General features: G+C 40.9%; 1 protein-coding gene across 1 annotated transcript in view; it reads left to right on the top strand.

Moving 5' to 3' along the window:
• The window catches only part of adam12 (ADAM metallopeptidase domain 12), a 70,341-nt gene that overhangs the window by 37,841 nt on the left and 7,616 nt on the right, over nt 1-24,884 (top strand). The window contains exons 10-20 of the mRNA XM_034552421.1: nt 110-194; nt 3,771-3,919; nt 12,392-12,569; nt 15,107-15,196; nt 16,440-16,635; nt 16,756-16,864; nt 17,335-17,533; nt 19,559-19,636; nt 21,520-21,628; nt 21,933-22,071; nt 23,038-23,146. Coding sequence (XP_034408312.1) covers nt 110-194; nt 3,771-3,919; nt 12,392-12,569; nt 15,107-15,196; nt 16,440-16,635; nt 16,756-16,864; nt 17,335-17,533; nt 19,559-19,636; nt 21,520-21,628; nt 21,933-22,071; nt 23,038-23,146 — 1,441 coding nt within the window. The remainder of the gene's footprint in view (nt 1-109; nt 195-3,770; nt 3,920-12,391; nt 12,570-15,106; nt 15,197-16,439; nt 16,636-16,755; nt 16,865-17,334; nt 17,534-19,558; nt 19,637-21,519; nt 21,629-21,932; nt 22,072-23,037; nt 23,147-24,884) is intronic.

Raw genomic sequence — 24,884 nt, 5'->3', positions numbered from 1 at the left:
CAATAATAAATTCAAACTTTGTGGGTGACAAGCTAAAAAAAAAGAAGCACAACAGCTGGTATAGTCCTTTAGATCTGAACACTTTCCACCCTACTTCTGTCCTTTGCAGCGGGGTTTACTTCCAGGGCACGACCATTGGCATGGCGCCCATAATGAGCATGTGCACAGCTGAGCAGTCTGGAGGCATCGTCATGGTGAGTGTAACGTCTCCTTGCTGCTCCCACCCTGCCCCGATGTAGCCCGATTGTATCAGTGTAGACATTGTTCAGATTCAGCAGGCTAACACAATCCAGATACACAAGGTGTGTTTGCTGGCGGGGAGTCATGCATTTAAACATAATAATATTTGTGCTGGCACTCCCTCAACATTCATGGTCTCACCATTACCACAAAGGAATATGTAATAAAAATATACTCTTAAGAGGGATACGCACCCCCTTCTAAGTTCATTTGAAGAATCCGTCAATCATGCTCTCCTGGGAAATCTCTAAACGGCTTGGTGGGGCATAGAGGTAAATCAAAGGCCACATCGTTTGAACAGAATCACATTTACATTTTGATTAGATGTGATTAATTGTTTATACCAGCACACATTTGATTTATTTATTTTTTTAGACTCAACTGTGCATCACCCCGAGTACACAAAGTTATTTTACATAGTAAATTAGCTGCCTGTCGGGCTCCTCTGCCTGATTGTAGCACTAGATACCCATGCCAAATCTCAAAATGGATATCAGCCCAATGCCATTACACCAGGCCCAGATGTGTATCCCCCATTAATAGATATGTTTTCTGCTGTGGCTGTGGAGAGGCATCTCCAGATGTGTGTCTTCCCCATAATTTACAGATAGCAGATGGTTTGGCCCAAGATTAAAGGGCCATGTAACCAGTTAGAGGGCGCCCAGATGAACCGTTTCTCAAACCATACACTACCATGTGTTAATCAGTCTCAACCCTTGATTTGGTCCACATGTTCTTTCAGTGCAAACATCATAATGATACTCATTTTGCCATTAAACTCACATGAGTCTTTTTATGGGAACGGTTATGTTTAAACTGTTACTGTTTTTATATGGCATTCTGCAGGGAGTTACTTATATAATAATATATCAGAAAGAGGAACTGAGCATCTCTTGTAACCAACACTATCAAATGCTCACTATCACAACAATAGCTTATAGCAGCTTCAAATAAATGACTGTGCCTTCGAAGAGTTTCATCCATTTCTGCTGACTCTGATAGAACCTTTTTTTATTTTTGTGAGGAAGCACTTAACTATGAATTGCGCACACACACACACACACACACACACATGGAGACACACTGATAAACATGACGTTTTCCCATCCTTCTTGTTAAAAGGCGGGCTGCATCTGCCCATGATGCTGCTCTGTAATCAGAGTAGAAAATAACTCCACTTGCCCTCAACTTTGACATGTGACCCAGTTTTCAAAGGAAGCATGTGATTTTCTCATGGACATTTCCCATGTAGACACACATTTGAATACTCCAGTAAGATATGCTGAAGCTACGTTGGAGAGAGGTTACCAGGTTTGTAATGATGCATCATGCACATTAATGAGTGTGGAGCATATAACCAACAATTGCCACCAGTTATACAGCATTAATCTGTCGTATGGCTGGAACAAGCTTTTCTGGGCTGCAGTACATGGGGGCTCCTCACAGTTGCAGACATTTGTGTATAGATGGAGATAACCTGCTGCTGGCAGTCGTTCATATGCACCGTACATGCATGAGATTGGTATCATTCTTCTTATCTGAGTCTCTGCCAGGAGGTGAATAAGCTAAATGTCACAAAGAAAAATATGAATATTTGTCCGATATCATGTGGGAAATGTATGCGTAAAAAAGAAAAAAATAATTGATAGTTCAGTGTGTTGAACTGTGTTCCATTGTTACGTATTACACAAACACTTTAACACCTCGTTTTGTATTCATTGAATAACAATTTGCTCTGAATAATTGATTCAAACAGCAGTATGGAGCTGAATAATGGCACACCGTGACCATATCAAGCTGACTCTGTTGGAAGATGATAGGGTACTGTAACTGTGTCATTTGTCCGTTCTCCAGTCTCCCCGATAAACTGAGAACACTTTTAAGGATTCAAGGGGATACATTGATAATAAACATGCTAAATTAAATCTAAAAGTTGTCTTACCCGCACAGTTATGGTCCACCTCACAGCCCAGTCCCTTCCGCTGGGGCTCCTCCTCGATTGTCACATGACTGAAGGCCTTTTTCAGGTTCTCTCTGCTTCCCACGATCGTGGAGCTCTACTAGTTCTGGACTACAACAAGTTACATAGTCAGCAAATTGTCTCAAGCAGTTAAAAAGAGTTATCTTTACACAGTTTGGGTTCACAAGAGGTTTTTCAGCAAATGATATATGATATCAGTTGTCCAACTCTTGTGTCTACATGTTGATGTGGAGATGTGGTCCTCTGTTGTAAACGTGTTGTTGAACAAAGTGTCTCAACAGATCTATTGAACACTGAAAGCTAAATTAAAATAGACTCTTGTTATCTTGCATTGTTGTACATTATAATTATGCTCTCGTTGGAATTAATTACACCGCATTTCGAGCGCTATTATGTGCTTTACTTTGTTGCACATCTACTTCTTGCTTTTTTTTTCCTTCTCACTTGCCTCTCCTCTCTTAGTGGATTTGTTGGTCAACTCCAAAACCAGCAACATAAAAGCTCATTTGTGTTTTTTAATGAAACGCTGATGCTGTCCCAATGTGTTGGAGACAAAATGCAGGTAGACAGGACCAGTTCAGTGTTTTAATGGAGGTTTAATATATACGGTGTGTTCCAATACCCATACTGCCCTTCTATTAGTATGCCAGAAAAAGATTAAGTATGTCCCAATACATTATACAGAACTACATTGACTTCCTTTCTCAATCACCCTTCAAACTCCCCCGTCTCTATCTGCCTCCCGACCCGTCTGTATAAAAAATTCCACTTCCCCCTCGTCTTTCTCCATCTCTAGCCGCCTCGTGAAGGGCAGTTTTCTCGCTTATCAATGCAGCAGCGAGTCGTAGAGCGCTGGGTTGGTGGAGCCCACTGCAGTTGTCGTCTCTCCTGGCAGTGGGTATGATTGGGTCTCCAGGGGTAATGGAATGGCAGATGAATTCAGGCCTCCATGAGGAGAATGAGTAATAGAAGAATGATGAGGTGGCAGATTGGACAGTTACCCAACTGTTCTGGGAATCTGATGTTCTTTGAGTTTAGCTTTTTTGTCTTGTACTCTTCTCTTCTCTTTTTTTTCTATATCTTTTTTGTGGATAACAGTGCACTTCAGTATGGCTTGGCTCAAAGCTTACTCAAGTAACTAGAGGTGCAAAATTAATTATTTTCAAATAAAATGTTATCGCCTCCTGCAAATTATCAAATCTAGGGAGCCACACATCTGTTGTCAAAATACCATTTAAAATTAAATATTGTCATGATTCAATTCAATGCAAATTCAGTTTATTTTGTACAGCCCAAAATTACAAATTTGCATCAGATGTCCTGTCCTACACATTATGCTCTCCAGACTTAGACAAACAGCTTTGTTTGGTACAAATCCCTGCAAAAACAACGTCATAATTGAGAGTAATGATGTCAAAGTTATAATGACCTCTAATATTGTACATTGTATTGCAATTGCAGTATCAGTCAAAACAATCATGTTCAGACTACAAGTCACTTCAATTGAACTTTGATTGTTCTGCCCCATTGACCCGTTGACCCGTTGCAGGATCACTCTGAGAACCCACTGGGGGCAGCGGTGACTTTGGCCCACGAGCTTGGACACAATTTTGGGATGAACCACGACACCCCGGAGCGCGGCTGTGGCTGCAGGATGACCGTTGACCGAGGAGGCTGCATCATGACCCCGTCCACAGGGTGAGATTCTGCTGATCTTTTTCATACAAAACGGTATCCGTGTTAAGACTACAAGCTCCACGATTTAGTAGACGAATGTGACATGCGAGTGTTTATACTGCTGCACTGGTTGAGGCAGCTGGAGTTTGTAGCAAAATTCTAATAAATTCTCGACAGCACAATGCTGTCATTGAAATAATTACTGTACGTTGGTTCTTGTTTTGGTATTTCATCACTACAGTATATATGTTTTCATATGAGGCTGGTTTGATTTATTATTTAAAAACATTATCAAACAGCAGGGCTTTAGGCTGTTTGTCTCTGTTGTTGGTGCAATGATTTAGATCTGTTAAACAATTACCCTTTAAGAGATGAAAATGTAACTTTTCTTAATGAATTAGGACGTCTCTTTCACCCGAACAGTCAAAAAAGGTTGTATCCACAGGTTGGATCATTCTCACCTGTGCATGATGCTCCATCCATGTGTTGCTGTACGAGAGGAGGCTCAAACACAGACACACACACGCACAGTTTGGCCCGAGACTAAAGCAGCTGCTCTAGCATTCTGCTCATGTTGCCTGGGATGCTGAGATAACACTGCTTCTGCAAGTGATGGACTCTGTGTTAGTAAACAGCGTGCAGATAAGGCGAACCCAGAGCGCACTACCAGATTTCACTTCTGGTCCGGTGCCAGTCTGGTTTGTCTGATGACGGATCCTGCAAGCCACAGATGAATGTGGTCGGGAAAGATTTAACAGCACTGTGAGGAAGACAAAGACTATCGGCTGAAAGACACACGGTTGCTGCTGTTGTTCAAATATTTTATTCAGTTTTGAGACCCACCCACCACAAACAAACCAACATCAACCCTAGCTTACATGTGTCTCGCACATTAATGATCTCACTGAGGTTAAATTGTGCACGTTAATGGCGTTGGTTGATGAGATGTCGTTTGTGGATGAGCCAAGAGTGTTCATGAGGGAGGAGCTAAAGCTAGATCGACGAATCGTCCAGGGATCTCTTTTGAGATTGTCTATGTTTGTTATGCGTTTTAAATAACTATCAGCGGATGAATATGTGTGGATGAAAGACACATGAACAGGCTCAATGTAAAGACATGTAGAAACAGGTCAATATAGTTGTTTAAATATAATCTTCTAACTTTTAAAAGATGAGCTTAATTTAGAGCAATGAGCAGACACATTACATCAGTGAAAAGTCTGTGTGGGTTTTACTGACACTAGTTGTGGCCAAACACTTACTAAAAGTAGATTTTTTTAACCATCTTCATAAATCAGCAGAGAGACACAGTAGAAGAAAACCACAGGTAGCATGTGAGTTCCTCCTTCAAAGATGGCACAAATCCAGAAGAAAAAAAACAGATCAATATTGTAACTCTCTGTGTACAATAATGTTCCCAGACAAGCTAGAATTACCTTTTACAGTACAAGTCGAACATGGTGAGGGGAGGGACTGTCAAACACGGTGCTTGTTTTTGAAGCCGCTGGCAATTGTGAGCTCATCCTGCTGTAATCATGTTATAATAATTATTTTCTGAGAAGCAGCACCAGTGGATTTACGCAGTGTAGTATTTACATATGCACTCTGCATACTGACATGATGACTTTGCTTGAGCTCATCGTCGGCCAAAGATATCTAAATGATGTCATGCAGAACCACATAGTCTAAATAGATGAAAAATGGGTCACGTTGTTACGGAAGTCTTCACTTTTTTTCAGCACAGTCTGCTATATAATTATGAGATCAGACACATAATAGTTGAGAGAAGTCATTAGTGACTTTTCTTTCTGAAACTTGCTCCTTCATAATAAATGAGATAAATCCATACACAGCGGTAAACGTTGACATTTAGCTTGGCAATTTTCACTGATTATATCAATATTTCCCTATTATAGAGTATCTGGCGGTTCAGTGTCTTGGTCAAGGACATTTAGACATGCAACTATGGGGAGAGTGGGGATCCATCTGACTACCTTGTGGTTATGGGACGACGACTCTCCCCATGAGCTACAGCCGACCCCAGATTATTTTATTTATTTTAAATGAGCATCAATTAAAAGTCCTTTAAAAATAGTTATTTAATAAATATTCAATAAAATATAAGTGTAAACTGAATTGTATATATTCTATATTAAATCAGACACTGATGGCACAGCGCTGTGTATTACATCTTTTTTTGAACCCCCTGACCAAAGCATTTTTGGTCAGGGGGTTCTCTGCTGAAAAGAATATTTTCCCAGGGGGTACATCACTGATAAATGGTTGAGAACCACTGATCTAAATGATATCAGTCAAACTAGAGAAACTCTGAAGTGTGTCATGGTAAACATTTTCTGAGCCAGCTTAAAAGATGAAAACGATGGCTTTATCTCACAAATTGAATGTCCTGAACTATTGGCCCGAATTCACATATTCCTGTTCACAAAACCAATAATTTCATCAATCTAGAACAAATTTCCCCAATCACAGATCTGATTTCTTTATTTATATATATATATATATATATATATATATATATATATATATATATATATATATATGTATACGTATACATATGTATTAGCATCTTCCCTTGACCCTCAGCACAGATGCCTTTAGAATGGTAAACACATTGTTGTAAAGGGGTGAAGCTCCTTTGACTCTGTGTTTGAAATATTCCCAGTTTAGACTTGCTAATGGAGGAGAGGACCGGCTGCATCTAAATGACGTGATTATCAGTGACGCTGCCAGCTGCAATCAGGGCCGGGGTGTGCACAGAGGATGAGAGGTGCTTTATGCCTGGATACACAGGCGGAGCGAGAAAGCGCTGGTTTTATTTGTCTTTTTATCTCCCTCAGTGGAAGAGCAGGAAGAGAAACACAAAGAGAGATGGAGTTGGGATTGAGAGACAAACGAGAGAGAGATGACAATAAATGAATTGTTTATGTGCACATGGACGTCTATGAGCCGTGAAGTCTGGCCACGAGAGATTTCATAACAATGAGGGGACATTTGAGGGACAGAGGCAAGGAACAAAGTTGAACATTTGGAAGTAGGGATTACTTTTAAAAGTTGAGCGAATAGTTGCATCATATGTTCCTGAGCAGAGAGCTCTAAAGTACTTTCCTGTGTCTGTATGTGTTACTGGGAAGAAAAGGTGGAGCCCAGCGGGGAGCTGTGGCTGGACTTTGAGGCCAAGAGGTGAATTTCTTTTTTGTCAACAGTATGAAATGGCGTGCGACTCTTGTTATTTCCTTGTCGAAAAATGACAGAGTGCAAGTGAGGTGAGAAGGTACGAAAATGTCATTATCTGAGGACATTCTGCTGAGAAGGAGTGGGAAAAGAAACTAGTTAGCTTGCTGGTGTGTGCTTTATCGTCCTAATATTTAATCACCAGAGGTTCCTGCCAGTGGTGCAGCCCAACATTTACCTAAAGGTCAGACATGTCTCTCCTGCTTAGCTTGGACTAAATGCATGTCAGTCTCTAGAGCAGCTTGGAGAGCAGAAGAGACAGCTTGATGTCAGTCAGAGAGCCTACAAATAGAAAAGCCCTTCATAGGCCTCATGTGACCAATGCGTCGACTGTTCCGTCCTCGTCTGAAACCATTGGCCTCACGTGCTGAGATAATCAAACTGACAGGAATCATCTGCACTGCACATATGGCTTTAGATCCAGGAAAAGCTGCCCCGCAGCACAGCAGTCTGTTCCTCTGCATCTCAGTACAGTGTAAAGGCCCGGGCAGATGTTTTATTACCAGAAAGCCTGCATGGCCAACTGGAGGTGTAGTGTGTGAGAGGTGTGGGCATCTTGGAGACAGACAGTGTCTCAGACGGATGCTATTGAGTTGCATTGTCGAAAATGTAGGATTCAGTAACCCATACAGGGGGGGGGGGGGGGGGGGGGGGGAACAACCAGGATATGTATATGTTGTTGTTCTGATTGTGATGTTGGTGTAGATCATCTGCTCAATTAGGGATAGTGAAAACAGGCGTTCATCATTTGGATCCTCTAAGTAAAGGGTGACTGATAAGTGGAAGGAAGGAACCTGCTCTGCAGTAGAGGCACTCGTGTGCCTCTACTGTTCTACACTGCTTTCTTTAACATCCCATTTATAGTTTGCCAAAGTATATTTACCGTCCATGATATGAGAACCAAAGACTCTAGAATGTATATTCTCTATTACCACAGTTTAAGTATGTCCCTGTTTTGAATTATTATGTGTGGACACGATCACGCACGTATGTGTGACGCGATACTCATTCCTGCCAGTTTCGCACTATTTGACTGACCTGAAGAGGGCAGTAATGTGCCAAGATATGCAGCAATACGCCAAAGCTAGTAAACGTGGATGAAAACAATGGATGTTGGATGTTTTCCTATGTTTCTCTGACTTGGCAGCTACACTAACCGAGTCTATGGCTCGTCAGTGAGATAGCACCAAACATGTTCCTCTGACAGTATCACAGATGTATAAAACTGGAAGACATTGATGAGATTATGATCGTCAACAATGTGTTATTTCACAGCGTGAACGACATATTTGCCTTTCAAACATACCGACAGACAGAAAGGAGCTGACTGAATGGAACTTTTGTGCACAGACAAATTAGTTCCACCCTGGAGAGGGTGCAGGGCTTTATGCTAATATTATCTTGGGAAACCTACACTCTCTGCTCTGCTAATTTCCTGAACAGTAGAGCAGCCGTGTGGCCTCAGCTGTGATATTACAGACCTTTGTCTATTGCAAACTGAGATCTGATGCTGATTTATGGTGCATCTTTCTGTACATTTATGGGAAACTGTGACTCCTTTTCCTGGAGGTGTACAGTCTTTTAATTCCTTTCGGCTGAGATATTGCTGAAATACAGCATTTCAATCTGGCTCCTGGTCTCGCTGAAGATACACAATGTACCTGCATACAAACCAAAAAACATGAAAGGCCCTGATAACCTTGTCTTCCAATCTCATTCTTACTATGAGTGATGGGGTCAGAAGTGTCTGCCAAGGTTAGAACAGTTTTGACAGTTTTCTGATGTATTACAGTTCACCAACAAGCCAATGTCAGGTTGCATTGCTCATTGCACTTAAACATTCTCCATCCTTCCATAGTCAGCATCTGCATCATGAGTGAACAGTAATTTAATGTTGTCTTTTCCTGTTCATATAAAGTCATTTCCGTCCTCCGCCTGGAAGCCCCAGACATTCAGCCGATGGCACAAAAACAGTTAGAAAGCTTTTGGTAATTGGTAAATGTACTTTCTAGTCTTCCGACCACTCAAAGCTTTTTTAACATTGTCATCATTCACCCATTCACACACTGCCTGCTTTACCACTCAGCCACAGTTTACCCCGTTTGTGCATTTGTACCCATCAGTGTCGGTACAGTAAGCTCCTTTTGGTGTGTCTGCTCATTGTCATAAAGGCAGTGGGTGACTTTATGTGGGTGATATTCTTGCAGCATCCCTGGACACCTCGTGAGGCTGAAACTGCATCTGTTACCAGGATGGAGTGGCCACCTGTTACCTTGAGGGATGTCAGCGGCAAGTTAGCAGTGCAGCTCATTTATCAAAGCTATATTCTTACACAGTCACTGGTCACATTGGACATCAGTTAAAGAAATGTAATTTAGATTTAAATTAGAATGAAGTCTTGCCTCCCGCCTCTTTGATGTTCCCTCTGCTACAAATAATCAAACATATGAATGACAGAGCACATCTTAATGGCTCACTCGTAAAGAGCTGTATTGCATTGGTTTAAAATGTAATTTCACTCATTCAAAGTCCAATCAGTACTACGGCATTACTTATTCATGTTTATGAGTCAGCTTCACTCAACTTAAATCACGAAACATAAAAGAGGCCTGGACAATATTTGTATTTGTGATAGTGAACACATGCTTGGACAGGTTAACCCCGAACCCTGTTTTTGGTTTTTGCTGAAAGTGTTTTGGAAGATAAATCGTACAAAACGTCTGCAAAAGTTAACCCAAAGCGAAAGGTGTAAACATAGCAATGAATCTCTGTCGCCAATGTGTCCATTGGATCATGTTAATACTTTCCATGTGGGTCTAATTTGGTGCAAAGAAAGCTGATTTTCCTCAGTGAAGAAGTCTCCAACTGTTAGTTTACCCCTCATACACATTCCATCCCCTCATGCAGATCCTAGAGCACGCCTGTGTTTTGTTATCAGCGGCAGCCAATGCTATTTTCAAGAGACTTGTTTGACCTGCATAGTCTGTTTATCCTTGATTTTGCTGGAATCTCCACGCAGAGGGCAGCAATGCTCTTTTTCTCTATGTGTGTCACGGTGGTAGACTCTTAACAAGTGGATTATGGGAGCAGAAGTGGAGGTAGATTGGCTTTTGGTCAATGAGAGATGAAAGCAGCCGACACTCAAAGGTGGACAGTCTGAGTTAAGTGGACGCAACGGTTTCACCCAAGGGTGGCTGTTAGAAGAGGATGTTTTTTTTTGTGTTCCATGTTCTCTGGAAATCTGTGTTCTCTTGTTAAAAAAAAGAGTTGATTTATTTCCCCTTGAATGCTTCCATCGTTATGTCTAGTCACTACAGTCAGCTTCACTATAGTCAACTAACAGCAGTGAAATGTGCAGTTGCAGCAGCCAAATCCCCCCTTAGGCAAAGGCAAAGCATCACATACAAACCTTCATCTCCAATGCCAACATATTCTGTGTAATGTGGAATTTTCACAAATGTGCCCCGTCAAGCAGCAAGCTTCGCAGACCGTCTCCATGCCTTGTTGCGTTTGAAGACCCCAATCGGTCTATTCCTGCATAAGTACGCGTATTTCCGTCTGATGTCATGCTTTTCAAGTATTCGATACCAGCTGCCTGATTCTGTGCCATGTCTGCCAATCTTCTCTGATAGCCATTGCTCCCTGCCAATCCACGTCCTCCACGTCCTTCCTTTTGAAGCTAGGCTCTGTCACACTGTGCGAGCTAAAGCCTGCTTTTCTGTGTCAGATCTTTAGTGAGGCTGCTCTTGTTTGTTAGCTGGCATTAAGCTCAAAATCGAGGGTTGTTTATGTTACTATTGTACACTGTGTGGTAGTTCTGCATATTCTGAGACGTTTGTGTCACACTGCCTGTATGTTCAGAGGCCTTAAAGGAGGTTAAGCTCCGCGGCGGGTTTAGAAACGTTTGAATGAAGGAACCAATATTGGGTCATGGTTTAAAAGTTACATTGTTCATTCAGTGTGAGAAATGAAGGCCAAATAGACATTAGATATGAAATACTGCCAATAAATAGTTGTTATTTGTAACTCCAAATGCCCTACAGTCATGGATCGGTTATGAGACTAGAGAGTCCCTGAACACAGAAATGTAAAAGCCCCTCACAAAACAACTGCAAACGAAGGCTTCACATCTCTTTGAAGTCATTTTGTGGTTGTATTACTTTGTGGTTGTATTACTTCACTTGGTGGTTGTTTCGGTTCAGCGATCAAAGATTTTGTTCCTCCTTTCTGTTTGTTTGTAGTTCATTTTTAGCATGTTTTAGACGTTTTGTACTTATTTTTGTTGTTTTTGGGCCTCTTCCTGGTTGTTTAGGGGCCCGCAGCACCCTTCTGGCCCCACGTTTAGTAAAGCAACAAGATATCTGCCATTGGCTCAATGCATGATTTCATTATTTCCTTTTTCTATGCTTAGATGGTTTTCCATCCCCTTATCCATGCCTCAGTTTCTTCTGTTCTGTTTCTGTATAATTCGGTTCTTTCTGCTACTTACATATTATTTTAGTTTTTCCCTCGCCATCTCTCTCTCCCTATTTATTTCAGGTCCTTGGTTCCTCGACTCTTAGAAGCTCACTCTAGCAGGAACACCATTCCCCCAGGCTTCACAGCTGTTAAAAGCATATCACAGTTTCATCTTTAAAGTCATAACATTTTCTCGTTTTCAATACAAAATCCAATTTCTTTCCTCCCTAAATTAGACATTAGTCAGCCCTTCAGGTATGCGATACAAGGGAGAAAAATTAATGTGTTAGAAATGATGTGGTTTTTGGTCTATCAAGGTTTCACATACACATATGTGCTCAGACACACGAGTCATCCACAATCGGCATACACCTCCTCACACTCTTCCCTCCAGTCAGTTGCTTAAAATTGTCTTGGTGGTGCCAGGATATGCCTCTTGAAAATGTAGCTGCCAGAGAAAATGGTTCTCACCACTTTTGATGGCCGTTTATGTATCGAGTGGGATTGAAAACCTATTGACCTGGAGCTCATGCAGTACAATGTTAGTAGACCATTATATTTGTGTGAAAAGGCCCCTTGAATGAGGAAATTGAACAAAGGTTTCACTGAAAGCCTTGCCGGTGTTCAGGCTAAGCACAATGATTGAGTCCATTTTTCTCCAGATCATTTTGGTTTCTGAAAAGTAAAAGGACACACAGTAGGATGTTCGGCATGTCATGAAATCTCTTCATGTCTCGTCATTCCTTCATTTTAGTCAACCTTGTTCCTCCATTCTTCTTGTAGGTATCCCTTCCCAACGGTGTTCAGTACATGCAGTAAGAAGGACCTTGCTGCCAGTCTGGAGAAAGGCGTGGGCATGTGTCTGGACAACATGCCTGAGGTCAAGGTGCTCTATGGTGGCCAGAAGTGCGGCAACGGCTATGTGGAGGAGGGGGAAGAGTGTGACTGCGGGGAGCCAGAGGTAAGATGGAGACCAGAGGCCTTCATCTTGTCATGCTTCAGTGGAGTGGTATCCAACTTTGGTTGTACTGAGAAGCTCTGTATAACTTTGAGAAACATTGTGTAACACAGAACATGCTTTTGCTGGATAAACAAAAGTTAAAACACAAAAGCAGTTCAGAAAATCAATATCAAGTCTTGGGTGAGTCAAGATTCAGTGAAGTGTAGTTAAAGTGATTCAGAAGAATTCTATGGGTGCGCCTTTCCCAAAAATGTCCAAAACAACAGGCAATATTTGTCTTCTACTGACAGTAAACTGCCCCCTCAAAAATCCTCAAATGTAAAGAATATTTTTTTGAATTGAAGTATAACCGTGCACTTTTCTAACCTAATACTCCCCTTAAAAAGTATATTGTCCAAAGTAAACAACACTAACTGTCCTGTGAGCAATCATCCAGAACCACTGGAACTCTCAACTACTCCCTCAGAGCCCCCAACAAACCACAACAAACTCCCAGTTAAACTTTCTGTTGATATTGACGTCGGGTATTTGGCTTAAAAGCAGTGAAACCGAAAAAAAAAGAAGAAGAAAAAAATCCTAAAAGCTCAGCAAATCACCCGAGGGCTCCATTATAAGTGTTTTATTTACGTCAAACCTTCTCTCAGCCTCTGACATGTGCTCTGACAGGCTGCCAGGCTGATGGCACGCCCCTGCTGAAGGCCCATTAATCAAACCACTGTCCAACTGTGTGACAAAGGAAACAAACAAAAATGTACTCGGGTCGAGGCTGAAATAAGCTTTCTTTGGCTTTGCCACCCAAATAACTCTCATCACGCTCTGATGCGTGTATCCACCCACACATACTTTGTCTCTAGCTCACACACAGTCTAGAGCACCTTGGTAAAGGGAAGTGCGAATCCCGCGTGGGAAGCAGATCTCACTCAGTTGCAGCCGGGGCAGCTTTGTGGAGATTTGATGATGAATGTATCTATACTCAAATTCTCCATGATGAAGAATTTGTAAAAAAAAATGCTTATTTGTCCAACCAACATTTAAAGCCTGTAAATATGTAATACAATGTATGATGATATAAAACAGAGAAAAAAGGAAACCCTCTCATTTGAGAAGCTGGAACCACCGAATATTTGGCATTTTTGCTTGAACAGCAACGACTTTTTAAAACTTTTGACTGACTAATTGGTTGTTTGAGCTCTACATCTGTCACATATTCAGTTTTACCAAATTGATTATCTGCTTCTGAAATATGTATCCATTCAGACACAGACATGCAGAACCACAAGCAGACAGACAGACGGACAGAGAGATTAGCTCTAGAGGGCAGAGGAGCTGACTGGCACTGAGAAAAAGGCTTCTGGGCGACATCTTGCTCAATAATTGTCACAGTGCAGCGCTTCAAATCTGTTTGTTTTGCTCACCGAGAAGCTGATCCAAGATGGACCATACGTCCCTCCTTAAACAGTGTTTATAAGAGCTTTGTTTCTGGAAAAAGAGAGTGGGCATTTAAGTGTTTGTAATTGTTTGCTCAACTAACTCTTTAAACTGACTCAAGAAGGTGTTTGATTATTTTAGTGCATTTGACCACCAACGAACCAAATGAATGATTTACATTTGCCAACTCCATCTTTGCCAACTTGCCCTTCCATAACCTCCACAAGGTACCTCAAATGGCCTGCTTGTTTTATCATTTAGACCAAGAGATGAAACAACCTTTTCTCTCCTCTCTAAACAACAGGTTTACATCAGGGCCAAGAGGTAAACAGCCAAACCACACACCAACTGAAAATTAAACGGCCTTCTGCCTCCAGTTCCCAGCCCTCAACACATCTTTCATTACCTTAGAGCCCCAGAAGCAAACCAGCCACGTTGAGAGAAGATAAATGGTAGTGAGAGTTGTGTCCTATGTGAAAACAAAGCTGATGGGTTTTGTCAGCCAATAAAAGATACACATTGCAACACCCTCCCTGAAGTCTTTTACAGTATTACTCCCCTTTCGATTCCTCCTCATGTATCCTCCTCGCTCTTCTTTCCGTTTTCTGCCAGCAGCCAGCTGATCTTGACATTGTGTTGAAGTGACTACAATCTCTGCCTTTTAAGGGCTTTCAAATACCACTCCTGCCCCTGTCCAAGATACCCTAATAGTCCACTCTGCCACATTGTTTCCACTATCTACATCAAATCAGAGAAGAAGATCTTAACACACACCCTCCCAACTGCTCAACACAATTTATATCTTTTCCTCCTCCACTTCATGGCTCCTACTTTTTTAACCACACATGGGTTATCAATAAACACACTCCTCTCTGAGTCTAAATGTCTCCAGAATTCCCAAATCCAGAACATATGAGCGTCAGTAAAAAATGTCTTCATTCAAAGGTCTCCAGGTCAGAGAAGAATAGGCGTGAATCCCCCGTACAGGAAGTCCCACTCCTTTGACCTGGAAGTCTTGATCTGGCAGGGAACCAGCTGGGAGAGAAACTCCTGAGCGGTGATCAGGTCCACATGTTGTGAATTATTTTGTTTTCTTACCCTTATCCCAGGAATGTATGAACCCATGCTGCAATGCCACCACATGCACCCTCAAGGGAGACGCCGTGTGCGCACACGGACAGTGCTGTGATGACTGCAGGGTAAGACTTTTCATGCAGGCCCAAGTCTTTATCACTCATTTTTCTTCCATTTTGGACTTTTGTGTCCCATTTTTAATGCCCTTTTGCCTTTTAATAGCTGAAAAAGTTCTTAAATGGATTCTAGTCCTCTGAATATTACACAAAGCATTATTCTGCAGAGATGAAAATATTTCATTTCAAAAATCCAAAATCCAAGATCTAAAAGTGTCTGTCTGAAACTCTGATAGGTTATTAAGAGAATCATAATTGTGTGCCCTTTTGTATAATTTAAGATTGCAGGTCAGTTCCTTCCAAGTTTATATATTTTACCTCAATCGGCAAATTCTAATTATGGGCAAACTTCTCAAGTGGTATTGCAGAAAGTTATTAGTGGTTTTAGCTTCGACATAAAAATCTTTTTTTTCTAATTATCTCAGATGTGGGTTCTCTCTTTGAAAAAGAAACGTTGTTGAAGATGATTGAATGCATGAAGTCTGCACAGACTACACAGATTTACAACTTCACTGTACTTAATACAAGCGCATGTTTGCAAATTAAGAATCAATAAAATATTATGATAAAGGGTGTTGAAATAGAAAGATTGTATGTTAGAAACCACACGTAAATAGTGAAAAAATAATTGTCTAAAAGCATCACAATATTATATAAAACTAAAGATATTCTGAATCATACATTACCTACTGTGTGGAGTTTTGGGGAAACACTTATTAAAATGATCACTAATCAAATGTTATGCTCTAGAAGAGAGCTGTAAACATTGTAAATCTGTTGGATTATTTCAAACTAACAACGGCATTTCTTATTAATGTACACATTTACCTATCTGTTGATCTTAAAACTGCAGAGATAATATATGAAGCACAAAAACCTTTGGTTCCTAACTGCATTCAGAGGGAGTTTGAAAATGGTCAGAGCCAGTATACATTCAGGGGAAACGGTATGTTTAAAACAAGGAATTAAAAACGTGTAGTTATGTAATGCCTTATTGTTATGCATTTATTTTGATGTGCATTCTTTTTGGTAGGTACTTCTGCAGGAAGTGAACAACAATCAATATATATATTTAGTAGCATCAGTAGTGCATATAAAATATTAATAGATTAATGGCATGCAGTTGCTGTTTTGTCTGTAACAGTCCTCTCACATTTGAATAAAGGCATCACCGAACATTGAACTAAAAACATGTCAGTCGTGTTGCAGATCCCATGTCCCAACGAGCTCACTGTACTGTACGTGTTCACAGCTGAAACCGGCGGGCACCTTGTGTCGAGAGTCCAGTAACTCCTGTGACCTGCCAGAGTTTTGTACCGGTGCCAACCCGTACTGCCCGGCCAACGTGTATCTGCACGATGGGCATGCCTGCCACAGCATTGAAGGCTACTGCTACAACGGCATCTGCCAGACTCATGAGCAGCAATGCATCACCCTCTGGGGACCAGGTAGATCAACGGCTTCTAATACCATTGACTGTGTACATCATCATCACTTTTAGAAGCGAAATCCGTCACTTCATTTTAGTGGTTATATTTTGTATTTCGCGTGTTTGTTTTCACGTGTAGGAGCCAAGCCTGCCCCCGGGATATGCTTCGAGAGAGTCAACTCTGCAGGGGATCCTTACGGGAATTGTGGGAAGGACTCCAAAGGCTCCTTTGCCAAATGTGATGCGAGGTAAGACTCTGCAGCTCCACTGATGTAGTAGAGGTACAGAGAAAGTACTGTGAAAAACACAACTGATTAGCTTAAGCGGTGTCATTAGCAATCTTCATTACGTTGTGGAATCTGACATGTGATCTTCAAACAAAAGTTTACATGGGTGAAAAATGTAATTTGAGGAAGATAACAGCTTATTAACCATCTAGGAAAGTGTTCATGAATCATTTCACGCTATTCTTGTCAGCTAATTGTTCTAAAGACCTTCCCCCTTTGGGTGAATTCTGTAATCAAGCTCTTTGTTAACTGATGTAATTGCTTCAATGACGGGTGAACTGAAGCACTACGTCTCTCTTCAGCAGTCTTTCATCAGTCTTTTATATTTGCCTGTGATTGACAGGCCTTTTTATGTTTGAAGCTTTATTGACGAAGCGTTTTATAATGCGTTTTTTAATGCTTGTTCGCATGCATGTGTGCGTGTTATGCAGGGATGCAAAGTGTGGTAAAATTCAGTGCCAGGGAGGAGCCAACCGGCCAGTGATCGGAACAAATGCTGTTTCCATTGAAACCAACATCCCGCTACAAGAAGGAGGGCGTATTCTGTGTCGGGGAACACATGTTTATCTGGGCGATGACATGCCTGATCCTGGACTAGTTCTGGCTGGTACAAAATGTGGAGATGGCATGGTGAGTAATCAGTTCATTATGTAATGTGTAAAGAGACACGGGCACAGACACTGCTCAAGACTCACCTATGTATAGGTGTTGGTAAAGCAATACTAAATCACATGTGACCAAGTATTATGTAGATCAGAAATGTATCAAGAGGTCATCCCTGTTGTTTTTTGATTGTTCACAACATTAATGTGCCATCTCTTTCTGTAGCTTATGGAGTAGCTGTTGGGTTGTTGTGTATTGCATCTATATTAGTTGTCCTCTTGACATCCCAAAAGGCTGATAACTGTATGAGCCCTATTGTAAAGAGGACTGCAGTACAGGGCAAAGACAAGGTCAGATTGGTTGTCTTTCCAAAAGAAAAGGGCTAATAAAGTTAGCTCCTGAGTGAATCCAGTGATCCATTTATACACATCATGACGAGAGCTGGACAAGACCCTTATAGCAACCCATGATTTTATTAGGTGTGCCTCTCAAATTTTCTCCTTCGATGTGCTGCCATCAAAACCCCTCTCACCACACCAGTAAAAATCAAGGCCTTTGTCTGCCAAGAATGAGGCAGGAAAAGAGCTTTGGCCTGGAGCACTTGCTTACTTAATTGTCTCTCCATATGAGGTTACAAGATCTGTTCTCAGTCCTGCATTGATGGAAAACCGGTTGTGAGAGCAATGACGTTAATGGCAAGTGGTCGTGATGGCATATGGTATCGGGCTCATATGGGCAATGTTACCAACTTCCTCTGCTGCTTTATATCAAAAAGTAAAAAGACACACGTCATTGTTGTATAGAAACTCTACGGCAGCTGTACAGACTTTGGAAGTTCAGTAATGAAGTGTTCACTGGCCGAATGGTGAAATAAACAGCAATGCAGTGAGAGTAAATACTCTGAGGAGTCTTCCACACACCAGACCTGCTGGTTCTCCCTGATGGAAATTTAAGAAATCCAGTTGTGCAAGACATTGTCTTTTCTCACCATTTCCTGTAACACAGAAAATATTACACAAGTTTTGACCCAACTTGCTCCTTGACAGATACCCATGGTGTCTCCTCAGTAATTCTCACCACTGGATGGTTGGCCAAACCTCACACAGCTGTGGATTTGGCTTCTGGAAGTCTGAATGTATGAGGGCTTGGTTATCCTCAAAACATAACTATTTTTATACAATGTGCTGTCAGACGTGTTCAGCTTCAGACTATAGAACCTGCAAGTCCTCATACGCCTTGTAAGTTACCTGAAGAGACTGGCCCTTGGAACGAGAAAGCCGTTGAGCTTTGTGTGCAGAAATGGTGGTTTGCCAGGTCAGGTTTTCCCCTGGCTGTTGTCTCTGCAACATGTGAGTGAGCTCCATACATTATTTAGAAATGTCGCTGGCCTGTAGGTGGGTTTTTGTCATGGATCTTGGTTGGCTCTTCTATTTCCCATGCTTATCAGGGCATTGTGTTGGCTTGGCCCACACAGCAGTGGCAATTGGAGGAAGATGAAAGCTCAAAACTGCTTTGACCAATACAGGCCACATAAAAGTGACAGCTGGCTTTTTTTTCACAACATATTTATTGTGCCTTTTGCATTTTCAACTTATGAACCGCACTAAGGGTTGTGCTATGTGTGGTGCAGCTACCTGAGTGTCGTTCTGCATTTAACATCGCTTCAGTCGAGGGATGCTAATTCTCAACGGGTTTTTTTCTGACCCTTAACCGTGGAAGTGCCAAACAAGTCGCACCAGCTGCAACAAACAATATGAGTTACAGCCAGCTGCGGAAAAACAGGTGATTGAGCCCCCACGATTCTGCTTGAATTGTCGTGGACACATGAAACCACTTTCCCAGTAAGTTGTGTAATTTTTTTACAAAGCATTTTTTTGAAGGCGGGACTGTTCCACTGTTATTCTGCCTCGCTGTCCTGTATAAAAGGACAAGGAATGCACTGTTGCTTTATTTTGTATACATATTGCAACTTGCTATACATGACATATCATCCAACAGTTCACACTTATGTATACCTCTTATGAATGCCTAATGATGCCTTCCTCTTTAAAGGTGTGCCTGAATCGCCGGTGCCAGAATGTCAGCGTCTTTGGTGTGCATGAGTGCTCTGGGAAGTGCAATGGACGTGGGGTGAGTGCAAAGCATCTACAAGCTTAATATGTTGTGTTGAATATTACGCCGTAGCCTGTGAAACTGTGCAAGACGTCTCGGAGGCCTCTGTATTCATCCATTTAGCCACTGAACACAATTAGGACTCTTTTACTGCCCTATAATTGCACACAATAGCAGAGCAACAGTGTATTTAATTCACAGCCTGTGAGTTATGACAGATGCTCCCATTGTGTACAATTGATCTTCATTGTCCCACGGAGGTTAAATCAATCCCACTTAGCAGCATCATTTATGGTCTACATAAGCTGTTGTTCATCATCTTCTGGCTCTACAGACTATACAGAGCAGCACTGCAGGGAGAAACCACAATTGGTAGGTCAGCACAAAAATAACACTTCCCGCTAAGAAATCATCACCCTTCTCTCTTAGTATTTCTTATCAATATTTAAACAGGGGGTACATTTATGTTTTATTTACTGTGTTGCTTAGTTTTCCGAATCGAACATTCACCAGTTCATCTCTCAGCAAACTCTGATCTTCATCGTCAATTCACTTGGCAGAGGTTATATCCAAGGAGAAACCAAACCTGTGATTCAAAAAGTGTATAGCTCTTAAACTTTGTTCTTATTATCTTGCAAATGGCCTAACACCCTTGAGCCAAATCAGTCGTTGAAAAATAACAGTTATGCTCAACAACAAAGCTGCCAGTTTATTGCAATAGAAAATAATCACAATAGAGAATTGAAGTGTAGAGAAATGGCTTCCCATAGAGAGTGTGTTCTTGAGCTGCATCTTCTCCCCTGCAGAAATATCTGGCAAATCAATTTGTCTGTAATTTTTGCCTGTCACCTCACACAGTACGAGACCTGACTGGAAAAATATTGATTATCTGAATTTACTTTGGAAGTTTAAAGAATGTTATTTGCCTGCAAGTAAACTCACTTTATCTTGCCAGGCATGTATTGACTGTCGTCAAGTACATTAGTATCTACTGAATGTGTGTTGCTTTTCTATATGCGTATTTGCTCATATCAACGAGACTTCTTCAGAAAGTTTAACCTTTTCTGATATATAAAATATGTTAACGTGAGAAACTGAAGATATAGTGTGTCAGGGAGTGATTGCAAATCGATCTTGTTTACATTTAAAATATATTTAGATATCCTTTAGATAGATCACTTTAACAAATATGGATTGCTTTTTGGATGCGTCTTTAGCTCAAGAGGATTAGGTGTTAGGTGACTGTAGTAATTTCACATTTAGTCAGATATTGTTTCCTTGTTACAAAATTGAGAGATTGAGAATTTGCGATGCTGTTGCAGCATTTCAATTCACACACACACACACACACACAAACACAAACGCAAAATCATACATCTCTCCGAGTGCCTCTTAAACCCCGTCACCCAGTGCGAAGTGTCCATGGCCAGCAGGCAGGGACGCCACTTGACTGCACGTCTGTGCTAAATGTAAATCCTGCAGCTGCATAACTCCCTCTGCACTGCCATCCTCCTCCATCCTCCTCCATCCTCCAACCTCCCTCCAACTGACAGCTGGACTGCGTTACTCCAACAGGGAATCCTCCCGGATCAAACCTCTGCACTGGAAACCCGAGGCTATACGGGATGGACTCTCCCATGCACATATTTTATCTATTATGGCTCTCAGTACACACACATGCAGAGCCATTGTCCCCTTATATTGGAAGTCCCTTAGACTAACTGAATGAGAAAAATAAACCAATTCACTGTTCATCTTGTTATTTGTGGGTAGGCCCATACATAATGTACATCTGGAGTTTAGCTGGTAGGAATACAAATGCCTTTTGATAGATAGTATTTTATGCAGGAGAAAAGAAGTATCAATGTAGCGTGTAATATGTGGCAAACCTTTGTTTGCAGGTGTGCAACAACAAGAAGAACTGCCACTGTGAAGCACACAGGGCCCCACCCTTCTGTGAGGCAACGGGCTTCGGTGGGAGCATGGACAGCGGGCCAACCAGACTGGCAGGTAATGTGGACGAGTTCATTTCTGTCCTCACTCGTCCAGACTTCACTTTGCTTTCCGAGTGAATACTGGATTGATGTGTGGTTTGGATTAGAATGTGACTTTACCATAATAACAGCAACACATTACACTCACTGTTTTTAGCTTTTGAAAGACCCCTCGGAGTGAAGAACAGAGACTTTTGAATCACAAACTGTGCTGCTGACTGTGACCTAGCTGTAACGGTCTTTGCGTTATGTCCTCTCATTCCGTGCTGTAGATGTGCGTGCGTGTGTATTAATGTGCGTGTTGTCGTATGTGGCATCAGCCGACAGTGTGGTCATTACTGTGGCAATCCTGGTCACCCTGGTCAGCCTTCTGGTAACCATCATCGTCATCTTTCTGAGGAGGAAGACTCTGCTGCGCCTCCTGTTCACCAATAAGAAGAGCAACTTGGAGAAATTCAGGTGACCCGTCTGTTCGCGAAACCAAACAGAGAGCGAGAGAGGTTCCATTGTGGCTCAGTCACATGTGGAGAGGCTGTTTAGGAAGTTAGTTCATTAGAAAAGCACTGATCTGTAACCTCTTTCCTGGAAGCAACATCTTACAGTTCATTTGGCTGCAACGTCACTTTATTAATACATTTTAATCTATTTTATGACCTGGACAGGTCTACATTTGGCAAATAAAGTGAAAGTGCTATTTCAAAGCTCAAGCATGAGCTTATCTTGAACTGTTCTCGTTTATATCAGTAATATTTATAAACAGGGGAAATATGTCTGTAATTTCAATTATGATCGGTTGAGACAAAAAAAAATACTTGTCATGTCATAATTTTGTCTTGTCATCAACAGTTAAAGTCATGATTATAATTAGTATTATATTAACATATACATGTATACAGTCAAAGCGAAGTAGTTTGAGCCTTTTGAAGCCCCTGAAAATATGGTAATTCATTTTTAATCTATTTGTGCCTAAATAAGCATGGATCAAAGTTAAAGTTGGAAAAACATCATTAGATAATGTCTATTAAGAGTTTAATGCTCAAAGGCCGAGCTAATCTGCATCATTTGGACTGTGTGGGGATGATTTCAACACAGTTGATTGACAGTGCAGTAAAAAAAAGAAAGATGTTGAATCAAGTTATTTATTTATTTTTAATAAAGCTTGTCATTTCTACAAGCAACATTTTAAACATGGGGAAAACAGGTCCATATTTTCAAGATCGATCATTTGAGAAACACAAAATGTTTCATTTTTTATCTCCAGTGACATTTTTTGTGGATATGCCAGAAATGTAATGTATATTTAATGGTAAGAAACATAAAACAAGTGAGCAAAATGGAAACAAACACTGCATTACAAATAACTGCAGTTATTTGTAACGAAGACGTATAACACATATGACACGAGCACTTCTGTTGTTCTTATAGATCTGTGGAGGCCAACAGGCCGACCAGCCCCATCAGGACTCAGTCCATGTACAGGCCCACCCCGCAGCGCAAGGCCCCACCCAAACCCTCTGCAGACAACATTTATAAGGTGAGGCACTCCCCACACAATACCTGTTACTGCAGTAATTAATGTGTATCGATGTTTACTTTGTCTAGGACTCGCTGGATATGTGTGTGTTTGCCTCTTCATTTCTGTCGGGGTCCATTTGATTAGATTTATTTTGTAATCATAATCTATTAGATCCCTCACCAAGCTCTGGTTTAGAGTTGTCATGCTTCAATGCTTGTTCACAAAACAAGGATTATTGATTCAGCCTTTACTATATATATATATATATATATATATATATATATATATATATATATATATATATATGTAAAATCTTTCTCTGAGAAATAACAATAATGGTGCTTTTGTTGACGGGAGGCACAGACACTGTAATTGAGAGAGCGCTCAATTTAAATGAGACTCAGGATGTTGTTATTTAAGCCCCTTTAATGTGTTGTGTGTGTGTGTGTGTGTGTGTGTGAGGAAGATTGTTTTAATGAGTAGGGGGTTGATTGACTCAGGTAGAAGAGAAAAGTAAGTTTTGATTTGTTTGTTGGAAATGATCAGCATAACGAAAGACTTTTATATATATATATATATATATATATATATATATATATATATATATATATATATATATATATATATACATGTGTGTGTGCATGTGGATGTGATTTGTGTCCACACTGTCCTGCAGCAACTCTGTATAAAAGTTATATTTTCTATCATAGTTGAGCAGAGACATATCCAGTTCATGTTGATTAGTATTCTGTCCACCAGAAAAACTACAGAAGAACCGCCCGTCTGTTCGTATTACGGCGACCGCTTCAGCCACGCGCTGATGTCCAGATTTCACTCAACATCCCTCTTTGAGCGTGTGTTTGTGTGTGTGTGTGGTGTGTGTGTGTTTATTGTGCACGTGTGTGTGTTGTCCACCAGCCAAATCCTTTCTGCCCATTTTAGGCGTTATTCATTTGTTCTGGAGCAGAGAGGTAACAGCTGGTCGGGACATGAGGTCAGACTCTGGCTTTTACAATTTCAGAATGTCATATCTAATAAGTTGTTCTCCAGTTTTATGACTGTTTCTGACATCAGCTATTTCACATTAATGAGAGCTGTATGACTGGACTGGAGTTTTTTATTTTTTTTTATGCATGCACTACAATCACAGACTGGAGCTGCAACTGTTCTTTCTTTATAACCATAAATGTGTTGATTATTTGTTTGGTTTAATCTAATATTTAAAACGTATTCTATAAGTTTGACATCTTAAAGTTAGAGGTCTTCATTGATACGCAACTTTTCCGACAACCGACCAGGACAGGACATCCAAAATAATTTTCTTTTAAAAAAAGGCTCCATCTAAAAAGGGACCAAAAGAAAGTAAGACACGATCTGAATAGACCAGAAGAAAACTAGCACCGAACCCCAGAGGAAGCAGCTGCATGCACTTTAGCCCAGTTGCCCAGTTGTGCAATACTAATACGGTTAAGTACTTTTTACATTTTTTTTAAATTTATTTTATACACTTTATCCACTTTATTCTATTTCTACTCCGTCTGTATATATAATATTCTTCTTGTTTTTTACTCTTTTATCTTAATTCTGTTATTATACTACTTGTTTTACTTATTACTGTGAGCAATGCTGCTGTAATCCTGTAATTTCCCCACTGAGGGACTAATAAAGGATTATCTTATCTTATCTTATCTTATGATGGGACACCAGTCAACGAGCAGCCTTGATCATGTTTTGGTGTTACTAACAAACTGAATGA

The sequence above is a fragment of the Cyclopterus lumpus genome, chromosome 15 (assembly GCF_009769545.1).
Source record: "Cyclopterus lumpus isolate fCycLum1 chromosome 15, fCycLum1.pri, whole genome shotgun sequence".
Lineage (NCBI taxonomy): Eukaryota > Metazoa > Chordata > Actinopteri > Perciformes > Cyclopteridae > Cyclopterus > Cyclopterus lumpus.
The sequence above is the reverse complement of the archived record's forward strand: the minus strand, read 5'-3'. Positions and strand labels throughout refer to the sequence as shown.